The sequence below is a fragment of the Sebastes fasciatus genome, chromosome 8 (genome assembly GCF_043250625.1).
Source record: "Sebastes fasciatus isolate fSebFas1 chromosome 8, fSebFas1.pri, whole genome shotgun sequence".
Taxonomy (NCBI): Eukaryota; Metazoa; Chordata; class Actinopteri; order Perciformes; family Sebastidae; genus Sebastes; species Sebastes fasciatus.
The window spans coordinates 24983359-24995565 of NC_133802.1; the positions used below are offsets into that span (position 1 = coordinate 24983359).

The window sequence follows — 12207 nt, forward strand, 5'->3', positions numbered from 1 at the left end:
TCTTACCATCACTTGTAATGGTCTTAGCGTGAAGAATGTCGGCCTTCTCCAGCGTTAACTCATCGTGCTCTTGGGCCTGATAGCTTTTGATGCACTGAACCTGGGATATATCTAAGAGGATAAAACAAGAAAAAGATGAATGAGAGGATTAAAAGGTTCATACTGATTCATAGTGCACCTAAAGCTCTCTACTGACCATCATTCTCACTGGCATGCTCGATGTCTTCGCGTGGATCAGATGGAAACATGGCTGTGATCCATCTCTGCTTCCCGCTCCTTGGTAGACACAAGAAAGAAGGGCAGTTAGAGGCCCGTCTACTAAAGCATCCAGTTGTGGACTGAAGCTAAATTATTGTTGTTACTCACTCAGTGTGTGACTTGAGCAGGATCTGGTGTTTGAGCTGTTGGCCTTCACACAGCTGCAGGTGGAAGATGAAGCCTGAGATGCCCTGCAGCTTCAGACTGAGATCCTTCACTTTCAGCTGTCCTATCTTGGCGTGAACGAACACCATGAACTTCCACGTACTGCAAGAACAATGTTGTTTTACTATCAAGATCACCAGCAGACAGTGCATGTCTAATAACCAGCTGGTGAGTCTTGTGTCTATGTGTAGATTTTTGTCATTGTATCATATTTCAAATTATTCTGATGATGTATGTTTATGGATAATCCTGGTGAAACCCTATGTGTTGTCTTCAGACCATTAATCTTAGAGCCATGGGGGTGGTGGATAGGTGGTGGCAGAGGCGCCTTAATATTACTTGAGGCCGCGGGGCAACAGATGTTTTGGAGGCCCTTCACAATATGCCATGGCAACTTTAAAGACAGCGACAAATATTAAATAGAGTGCCCCCCTGATCAGTAAACAGAATATGAAAGTCATCATTATGAGACAATACGTCAACAATATGTCAAGACAAAGTTAGGTCATCAGCCAACTAGGCCTGTGTGCACAACGGTAACATAAGAAGATCATTTTTTTTCAATTAAAAACCCACAGGCGAAGAACTGGTATAAATTTGCGGTGGGGGTTTGGAGGTCCCCCTCCTCAAGAAAGGTTTAAGGTTATTGACCTAAAACTATGCAATTTTACATCATTTTTTACCATTAATATTACTATAGATAATACCCCAAAAGCTTAAAAACAAAACTTGCTTTAATCATTTATATAATTTAATATATTTTTATTAAAATATAGTATTTCTTTTAGAGAAATTCCCTCTTTGTGGACTCCCTACACAGTGTACTTGTGTAACTGTGGTGGAAGGATACCGTACTTCCTGTTTTTTCTATTTCTAGACTTTTGGACAACATGGACTATTTTTGGATGCATTTGATTTTGCCACCTCAGATTGCTGAAGCTCATATTAGCTTAGGTTAAACTTTAGTATGCATTTTTGCACAAAATAGGCATAGTGGATTTTGTTCTCAATTCATTACAGTGTTGTTGCGCTGGGAGGGGATTGCTGCACAGCCAGTACGAGAGAAGGAATGATTATGGCGACCTATTACTGTTTCAACGTGCATATATGGCATGTGAGTTTTTTATTAAGAGAGACTTATCCTTCAACTTATATTTAACACATTTTCTAAATGTTCCTTATTGCCTATCATCAATCAGTCAAGCAATATTTTAGTTCTTGGTCTCTTTGTATCGGCTGAATATCACTCACTCCTTCCTCCTGGACAGCAGCAGACAGTCATTGAACAGGTGGAGGTACACAGGCTTGGTGGGCAACTTGAGCTTTGAACCGGAAATACTCATCATCTGAGTGTCCACCTCCAGGAGTTCACCGTGTTTCACCAGCCAGCGGGACTGAGAGATCAGAGGGAAGATCTGCAAACAAAGGAAATAAGACGGTGAATAAGAAAAACAAATGTTAACAATACAGATAAATAAAATAAAATGAACAATTTCATTCACCTTTCCCTCAAAATTGATTTTCTTATTGAGGTGAATAAGTTCCTCCATCCTCTTCATCGACTGCACACTGGAGTTACATTCTTTGATGATCTAAGAAGACACAACGTGGTTATTACTGCTGTGCTTCACCACTGATAATACTGGTACTCATCCAACTGGCTATTAGAGATGATAATCACCACCTTTTTTAGCTCATTGAAAGCTTTAGTGGCAGTGTCCTCATCCCGGGAGCCCGGTGTCGTCCTCTTTAAGATGTTCTGAAAAGTAAAGACGTTTTTGAAGGCATGCCAAAAGAGAAAACAATACTCTTGTCGTTGGGGGAAAAAAAATGCGGCAAATTGCTTAGCCGGTCCAAATATTATCCCATTTACAGTTCCACGTAATTAGGTTTCAAGTGCAAACATGAATTCTGCAGTTAATGTTTACCTCCACCAGCATTTTAAGCCGTGTGATTCTCTGAAACGGGAGGATCAGAAAAGAGGTCAGAGGAAGTCTTTGGCAGATGGGGTCCTCCTCCAAACGAGCCAGGATGCCGGGGAAACGAGGGTTCTCGTGCCTGAGAGGACAAGACGATTATATTTAGAGAAACACTTTAATGACTTTTGGTGAAAGTGGGTGTGAATTCCAGCATGCTTTTTGCCCTGGAAAGAAAAATGTTAAGCCTCCTCTAGATGAACCATCTGCAAGTTAAGTCATGCAGGTGTAAAATAATACCGGAGCACCCTTAGAGGAAATCATGGACAGTTTATACACTACAGCCGCAGTGTGCACAGAGAGATAGTGCCTAGATACTTTTACATATATTAGGCGAGGGGGGAAAAAATGATTGATGTAAGAATTGCGATATCTTCTACAGTTCTGAATTGATTCTTTGATTCTGAACTTCCAAAAAATGATTTATAAATAAATTAATTAATATAATTTTCACACTTTATTCTTTTTTATTTTGTTCTGTACATACATGATCATCTGTACAAAATCGGACTTTCATACAACTGTATAATGTTCTTTCTAATTAAAGTTACATATACATATACTTATACAGGATGACAGGAAGCAGCATTCAGGTTTTAGTGTCAGAGATCACCGTGAAGATTGATAAATCTCCCATCTCCTAAACTGGAAAACATTTTCATGCAGTTTTTAATCGAGAATCGATTTTGAATCAAATCGTGAGATACCAAAAGATTCACACCCCTAAGGCTGCATTCACATTGGTTTTACAGCGGGGTGGGAGAGTCACTTTACGGCCCAATAACTGCGACAATTAACTTCTTTTGTTCCCACATGACTGGGTTGTACAGCTGTAGATCACCGGTTATGTGATTGGCCACTGTAGCGTGACGTCGGGTTGCGTTTCTCCAAAAATTGATTTTTGTTTCTACTTTTCCGCCGCAGGCTACTGCATTTTTTTTCAGCAGCCGCAGCCCAAACATGCTACCCCCAAATCCATCGCACCCTCTAAGGCCTGAATATGTACTTAAAGAGGCATCACATTCTTTGTCTCACGCAGCATTCAGCTTTATTGATTTCCCAAATGATGCTTTTTTATGATGTTTTTATGATGCTCATTCTGTATGTTATATTATGTGCATGTCATATATGGTTGTTGATGTTTTCTTGATAGTCTTTGATGCTCATTGTGCAAAGCAAATTCCCCTAGGGGCAATAAAGGTTTCATTATTTTCATTGAAAATGTATAGGAAGTCTTGTGTTTTCATTGCACCGCCTGATCTGGTATGAATGCAGCCTAACATATATATCTAGGTCTCAAACAGCTGATATGTTATACATGTGATGAAAGCAGTTACTCACAGCAAACGTTGGTACGTCTGCTCCTGGTACGCCTGGTTGGTTACATAAGGTAAATAAACCCTTCGCAGAGCCGGGCAGTGCTCCAGGACGATGTCGCACACGTCAAAACGCAGAATGTCTTCCTCCAGCCGGTGCTCCAGGTCCTGAAGAAACCTGCAGGCACCGAGTCAGCAGAAAATACATTTAGAGGAGGACACACGATGACGGAGATGTTAAAATAAAGACAGAATCATATCAGCAGCTCATTACATCACCTCTCACTGACACCTTTGACTTCAGGCAGCTTGGAGAAGAGCCACTGCTTATCCTGAGCGCCGAGACACTCGGCGACCTCTTGCGATAACATGAAGTGGTCCACCGCGATCGTCAAACTACGAATGTACGACGCCTCCGACGTCACCAGCTCAAACTTTGCCTGAGTTGAGGAAGAGACAGTTGGTCAGCCAGCCATCTACAGTAAAATTAACTAGCAAACAGATGTGGCGGTCCAAAAGAGAAAAAAACATCTGCAATGTCTCATTCACCTCCTGTAGTTTCCGTTCCTCGTTGCTGAAGTTGTCGAGCTGGCCGCTGGTTCGAACATCGGGGATGTCCTGCCACAGTGCAAAAGCAGAGCCTCGTGATGAGCGAAAGGAGCTGGATGGAGACAAATTAGAAGGAGACGGGGTCCCGTCTGAACCCTCATCCCTGAGCCCCTCCTCCTCTGTGCCCGGCTCCTTCCCCTGCTGCCTCTGGATCTCTCTGTTGATGGCCACGTCACTGTATTCCTGGTACAGAATCGCTGCAGCACAGTGAAAAGGGATGTTACAGGAAAACTCAATCAAGTCTCGGTTTAACTAAGTGCAATAGCTTAAAAAAAATAGTTCAGGTAAACTTACAACTAGGCAAAAACCGTGATAAGCGATTCGAACTAGCGACAGTTGGAAGCGTGCAGAACTCTTCCTCTATGGATTTCTTCCGTATTCTGTAGAATAGCATGTGAACTGACGTCAATACATGTCCTTTAATCTTTGCAGTTTATGTGTGGAAATAGTTTAAGTCCATATTTACCCGAGTTTTGTGCTCCACCGATGCAAAGGCATGCCATTGTCACTGCTGGGCAGAGTGGGTGTAGGTCCTACAGGACTGTGGGGGGCGCTATCACTAGAGCCTCCTGAGCTGCGGTGCCTGGAGTTGGACTTATCTAAAGAGGATAAAAAGCACACGGTGCAGGTGTGAGGTCCATGGAAGAAGCAATAGACCTCATGCAATAACATTACTCTGTTTGAACCTTTCTGGATGTTTAGGGACAACTTCTTAGGAGGTAAAACTTCAGCAGCACTTGTAGTTTACAGAACAGCTTCTTGATATAATCAGCTGTTTCAGGCTCTCAGTTCATCTATTTGTGCCTTCTTCTTCTTCTTAAAGCTACTACGAGGAACTTTCATTTTGTGTTGATTTTGGCGGCCCCTGTGGACAAAAGCGGTAGTGTTTCTGAGCACCAGATTCCCTTTAGAAAACAAAAAAGACAGTCTGCTCCGCTCAGTCCTGGTTCTGGTTCTCCCGTGCCTCCTTTTCCCCAGCGGGCCCAGCAATATGGCCTGAGCCTCCAGCAGCGTGGTGTCGGTGTTGACTCCCAGTGGGGACCGGTGGAGCAGCGAGGCGAAGCTCTGCTCCTGAACGGAGGAAGAGCCGCTGCTGCCGGGTGCGGAGCTCCGACTGCAGGTCGAATGTGGTAGCGAGGCCGGATCTGGGTCTGTCTGAAGCGGGCTGATTGCTGATGGAGTCTGAGCTGGAGGAGTTTCCGGTGAACCTGCATGCCGTAAATCGTTTCGTCTGATTTCGCGAGGAATCTGACCTGATGACAGGCATTAAGAATAACTATATAGAAATAGACAATATTCTCGCAGATGGTCACATTTGCTGACTGTATGTAGGTCATATAGAGGCATCAGCATTATATTGAGACCGTTTCATAACCAGTTAAAAGTTCCTTGTAGTAACTTTAATCTACCAAACATCAAATTTACACAGTAACCTAGTCTTTGGGGGTAACAAATATTTTCTTTTCCCCAGTATATTTTCAGACATTTTAGCCTTTAAGAGAGAGTAAAGAGACGAGAGGTGACTGGAAATAAGGAGTGAAAGAGAGGAAGATGACATGTACTTGCACCGGGCACATTGCGATTACAAAGTCAGCATCTTAAACCCCCAATAATTATTTTCATTTATGATTAATCTGTTGATAATTGTTTAAATGATTATGATCCATTCATCAGTTACGTACAGTTACTCTCTCAGTTAATTACATGTCTGTCAGTCGTGTAGTTGATTGACTAGAATTCCAGGTGTTCCAAATGTTGACCTTTGCCCTCTGGAAACAAGTCTGGACACAAGTAACAGAAGTTAATGACTAGTTTTCTGTCATACAACAGCGCAAATGATTGAGGTTTGACATTGACTGATATGCAGGAGCACTGAAGGTCTTAACCCTCACACTTTAAAGGGATAATTTGAGTGTTTTGAAACGGGGGTTGTATAAGGCGGTCGGCTCGCCCCCAGTTTGGAGAAGCAGACAGGAGTTACTGCGCCAGACGCAACGTTAAGTACTGCTGTGGACGGGGCTGACAGCAAAACGTGTTTTAGACACCTAAAAGAAAGGCCCACCTAAAAAAATCAATATCAGTTTAAGTGTACGCTAATATTTCACCGCTTTATCTTGCTGTCAGACAGCCCTTTCTGACAGGGAGCTGAACTGAACGTGAAACTTATCTATGCTCTCGTCAAAGCAAGCAGACTCTATTGACAAAAACAGTATAGCTAAGTTTCATTTTCAGTTCAGTTCCCTGTCGGAAAATATTCTAAATATAGCGTACACTTAAAGCTGAATTAGGCGAGATTGGAGCAAATATGATTAAAAAAAGTTATTTTTATAAAACGGTCTCTATATTGTGACAGTAGTGCATGAAACAGGTAACCTGAAAAAAATCATGTGCCTCTGTGTCCTTCGGTGCTCCTAACGGCATCTGTAAGATTTCACATACCGGAGGAAAACAAGCAGTAAGAGCTGACCTGAGGTCTGCTGTCCATCTGCTGTCTACGAGAGCCGGCTGTCAATCACTCGCGAACTCCGACCAAACGGTCAAACTAGGCAGCGCTGATCAAATATGAATCAATATTATGTTACGTTAATGCCTATTTCTCGCCTCAAATGTTTTCAGAATCATCTTGTAGTGCACTGTTTAGCTGTAAAATGAGAAAGTTTGTGACACGGCAACCATTGTGAAATCTGGTGAAGGAACGCCAAGTACCCGTCACATGACCGGAGCACAGCCAATAGGAACGCTCTCTCAATGAAATGACCTGTGATTGGTCAAAGTCTCCCGTCATGGCTAGATTTTCTAAAGCCTGAAAACAGAGCCATGAGGAGGTGCAGAAGTCTAGTTATCTCTCAGAACACTTGAATAACAATATGCTGAAAGGTTATTATGGAGTTTTTGCCCAATGATGCCAAAAATATACTGCCTACTGCTACTTTAAACTGAGATTAATACTATCCCTTTAAGTTGGTTTGTCCTTTACTTTGTCACCAATCTGCATAAATATTTTGTCTTTGTTGAAGATGAGACCATTGAACTTGTGTTCTTTAAATCACTGTTTGTGGTATTTATTTGTAATGGGTTTTATATTGCTCTTGGTTGGGCTAGGTTTATGGACTACTTTTGAATGAAATGTTACCGTGATATTGGTTCTGTTTTCTACTCACAGTCGGCATTGGGGCTGATGCTGTTGGCACTCTGTCTGTCTCTGGAGGCAACCCGTGCAGACAGCGACTTCCCCAGCTTCAAGGTGAAGGAGCTCTTCCTCTGAGACAGCTGCAGTCTGGATATCAGTTCTGAAGCTGAGAAGCGCCGCCGTTCTTGATCCCCCTGACGACTGCGTGGCAAAAAGCTCCCCCCTGTGGCACTTGATCTCTCTACACTCCCACCGTCTTCCCCCACCCCTGGCATTGAGTCCTCTATTATTTGCAGGGGTTCTGCAGGTACATTAAAAATATCATCGTCTGTGGATGAAGGGCTTGAAATGGCCTCCAGAGAAGATAATCCACTGAGGTCCTCCTCCAGGAAAGATGCAAAAGGTCCTGGGAAGATATAGTCTGCGTCCAGGATTGGGCTGCTGAGAGATTCATCGCTCTGGCTGTCTGGGGAGTAAACCTGGATCTTTCGCCCTGGAAACAAGAAAATAACTTTATTGGATTATGAGGAGGCACACCAGGCAAAAACATTGTCCTTTCATAAACTGGTAAATTTTGCTGCCATAACATGTCTTCTTTCAGACTAGTGAAAAGAAAACATCCTAAATACACATTTAGGTGTTTCATTTACTACTTTGTCTATTCGGGTCTGTACATTTCTCCTAAATTCACCAAATGTTAACATTAGATAAAGCCTCATTTGCATATTTAAACATAACATTTCAGAAAAATTGTAATACAAAAAATAATCGTCTCAATGTTAGTAATCAGCTGGGGAAGTTTCATGGTGATATCTGTTGGTTAAAGATTTTTACCCTATTCACCTTTAGTGTGCAAAATGTATGGAATTTACAATTCATATCTTTAAAGGCTGTTTTCTCAAAAATTACTTTTCTCTCCAACTCTGAGCCAGAAATCTCCACTTCAGTAGCACTTACATCCACCAAACTTTCATATTTCATTCCTATCTATATTCTTAAGGCTTTTAAGCAAATTTATTTTAACACCACTAATTTCTTTAACACATTAACGCAACTTGCGATTTTTATGTTGTAGTGGTCTCAGCTTTAAAGCTGATAAAATACTGGTATCATATGACTAGAAAACCCAAGGAATCCATTGGTATCAACCATATCATACTATCTTGTCGAGTAGGAGGCTAAAAAACACTCCAAACTTGCGCTCAATTTTGGCGAGGAAAAACGGTCATGGTCATTTTCAAAGGGGTCCTTGACCTCTGACCTCAAGATATGTGAATGGGTTCTATGGGTACCCACGAGTCTCCCCTTTACATACATGCCCACTTTATGATAATCACATGCAGTTTGGGGCAAGTCATAGTCAAGTCAGCTCACTGACACACTGACAGCTGTTGTTGCCTGTTGGGCTGCAGTTTGCCATGTTATGATTTGAGCATATATTTTTTATGCTAAATGCTGTTTTGTGTTGTTAATTGATTACCAATAATAAATATATACATACATTTGCATAAAGCAGCATATTTGTCCACTCCCATGTTGATAAGAGTATTAAATACTTGACAAACCTCCCTTTAAGGTACATTTTGAACAGGTAAAAATGTGTGATTGATTTGTGATTAACTATGGACAGACATGCGATCAATAGCAATTAAATAATTTAATCGATTGATAGCCCTAGTTTTTTTCATTTTCTACCCTTTTCATGGGATGTCTCCCCTTACAAGGAAGCATGTAAAGAGCTTTTAAAGCCTGATTTGTTATGTCATCTTAGTCCATAGTGGAAAGAATCGGCACACTCACGGATAGACTTCTCTTTCACTGAACCCTGTGACGTCCTCCTCTGCAGCTGGCAGGAGTCAAGGCTCTGAAACCCGGGACCTTCAGGTGAGGATGGGGAGCAAGGTAACTGAGATTCCCAGGAGTCTCTGTCGGAGTATAGAGAGGACAGAGGGAACGGCAGAGGGAGGCTGAGCGCCGCGTAGAGAGGACGACATATTGTTGTGACACTACGAGGTTTTTCTGTCTGCTCCTGCAAAGAAGTCCTGATGCCGTTATGGCATTCAAGCTCACAGTCACTCGCAGGTGTATGAGAGTTCAAATTCAACGTTGTTTCGTGCTCATTGTCTGTCCTGTGGCAGCCGTTCTGCTTGTCATTCAGTTCATTTAGTTTGTGTCTGAAACAATTCAGGGTCACAGAGTGTGTCGTGCATTGTGCCTCTGGAATAACAGTCGGCCTCGGAGAGCCGAGACCGTTTAGTTTAGGAGTCACTGGTGGCTGTAGCTCAATAAACGCCAATGTTTCCTGCTGGCACACGGCGACATGCTTGTGGTGACAGGGGTGGAGGAGAGGCCTGTCCTCCTGGGCCTCGCTCAGAGCCTGGGACTCCCCTGAGCCAGGGATCCACATGCTGGGACTCTCTCCTCGGCAGCGAAGAGAGTGAAGGTGGGGTTGGAAATCAGGAAAAGGTGAGAATCCATACCCAGGAAGCATGGCTGAACGAACACATGGGAGCTGCAGAAGAAGAGAGGGAGAAGAACTATTTAATATGTTTTACTAAAAAATATTCCACATGATCTTTTTATCATTTTGTTTGACTTTATTAATGTCTCATTTAAATGCAAAATTATTTCTTTTAAATGTATGAATTCATTACTTGATTATACCTTATTAAAAGGGACTGTGTTAAAATGATTAGTGTAGGGAGAGGGGGTTGAATCTTATGTTTAACTTTTTAAAAAGGCAAGACTCTCCACACTATTTTATTTGGACCCTCCTCTTGACTTGAAAAAATACCCTCTACACTCCTGGAATTAGCAGGATGGACTCTGAAACTATCGACACGTGCAGGATGTTTCCCAGTCACACACACACGTACCAGCACGAACACACATACATTAAGGTGTAGTGTATCTCCTGAGCCGTGTCTTCCTGCTCTAATTAAAGACCTCTCAGCATCCAGCACCTGTATTTAACATCTAGACACACACCAGCCTCCAGACAGAATACCACAACAGACAGACAGACAGACAGACGGAGTACAGTACATCCTAAGCACTCTCACCTTTCACCTGAGATCTATACTCATCAATCACTCTGGTGGTTTGCCAGTTTGTCTTCCTGTCAGCTCACATTAACTAGCAGGCACCTCTTGTGATTGAATATTCACAGTGAGCGTCTGCAGCGGCTCATAAAGTTAGCTCTCCTGACAGGCTGTTAAAACACACACTTGTGGAGCTCTGTCTCTTCTTACCCATCTGCTTCCTGAACAGCTAATCCTCATCTCCTGGACTTAACCACCAGGTAAAAGGAACTGTACACACGCTAACATACAACACAGACGGTCTCATATAAAACTGTGTATGCACAGAGGAGGGATGCAGAGGTAAACTGGTTTTATATTTGTTATTTAGACACATTTCACCAAAGTCACAGTCCCACATCATTTTCAAAATACCGTAAAAAAGCAGCACCTTATATCCAAACAAAGTTAAGGTACACTATTCTTCTATTTTTTTTGTAATAATACTGTAAATTAAATAGGGCTGTCAATCGCTTAAAATATCTAATCGTGATTAATTGCATGATTGTACATGATTTATCGTGATTAAATGCAAATTAATCCCACATTTTTTATCTGTTCAAAATGTACCTTAAAGGGAGATTTGTCAAGTGTTTAATACTCTTATCAACATGGAAGTGGGCAATTATGCTGCTTTATGCAAATGTATGTATATATTTATTATTGGAAATCAATTAACAACACAAAACAATGACAAATATTGTCCAGAAACCCTCACAGGTACTGCATTTAGCATAAAAATATGCTCAAATCACAACATGGCAAACTCAAGCCCAACAGGCAACACCAGCTGTCAGTGGTCTTTGTCATGGATGATGCTAAGAAATGATATCCTCCAGTAATGCATTCTATTTGTAATTTACAGTTTGCATTTTTTACGCATAGACTGTATATAAAAAAGTGGACTTGGTCACCGTGACGTCACTCATTGGTTTGTGGACTGCTGTCTTGAAGCCTCGTGTTCGGCATTTTGGCCGTTGCCATCTTGGTTTTTGCAACCAGAAGTGACACGAGAGGGTGGAGTTAAGTACAACCGAACGCTGAATGAGACATTTTTAGGCGATCAAAAAAGTTATAATTAACTTTGATGAACAGAACACGGACAACTCCCAGACCGGACAACACCGTGGTAGCGACCTGTCAATCACAAGGTAGCCACGCCCTAAAGCATCCCCTGCTTTATGGTCTATTTGACTCTAAATGGGACCATAATTTACTAAATGAACATCATGCTGTATTGAAGAAGACTTGAAACTAGCGATTGAGACCATAAACTCATGTTTACAATGTTTACTGAGGTAATAAATCAAGTGAGAAGTAGACTCATTTTCTCATAGACTTCTCTACAATCAGACTTCTTTTTGCAACCAGAGGAGTCGCCCCCTGCTGGCTATTAGAAAGAATGCAAGGTAAGGCGCTTCAGCATTGGCTTCACTTCTCAGACCCGGAGGTTGCCGCCTTATTTTACATTATAGTAAGTACTATCACATTAAACTGTACACCTGTAATTTACATAGGAGTGTAATTTAAGAGGATGAAAGCATACATTAATGCTTTTCCTGAAAGTATAACTTTGTTTAGGATGGTGTTTGTTTGCCTGGAGAATCACAGCCTGGAAATAATAGTTTACCTTCCTCTTTATTGAGAGCACATGTGTGCTGTGAATATGAGGC

General features: G+C 41.9%; 1 protein-coding gene across 1 annotated transcript in view; it reads right to left on the bottom strand.

Annotated features, from left to right (window-relative positions):
- Positions 1–12207, bottom strand: part of arhgef19 (Rho guanine nucleotide exchange factor (GEF) 19) — a 29479-nt gene that overhangs the window by 3232 nt on the left and 14040 nt on the right. Inside the window, exons 2-15 of the mRNA XM_074644612.1 lie at positions 9255–9966; positions 7486–7947; positions 4791–4923; positions 4619–4704; positions 4265–4521; positions 3995–4155; positions 3741–3893; positions 2352–2481; positions 2108–2182; positions 1926–2015; positions 1675–1838; positions 367–525; positions 197–276; positions 7–111 (exon numbers count right to left, since the gene is read on the bottom strand). Of these exons, the coding sequence (XP_074500713.1) occupies positions 7–111; positions 197–276; positions 367–525; positions 1675–1838; positions 1926–2015; positions 2108–2182; positions 2352–2481; positions 3741–3893; positions 3995–4155; positions 4265–4521; positions 4619–4704; positions 4791–4923; positions 7486–7947; positions 9255–9945 (2746 nt within the window). The 5' untranslated portion in view covers positions 9946–9966. The remainder of the gene's footprint in view (positions 1–6; positions 112–196; positions 277–366; positions 526–1674; positions 1839–1925; positions 2016–2107; positions 2183–2351; positions 2482–3740; positions 3894–3994; positions 4156–4264; positions 4522–4618; positions 4705–4790; positions 4924–7485; positions 7948–9254; positions 9967–12207) is intronic.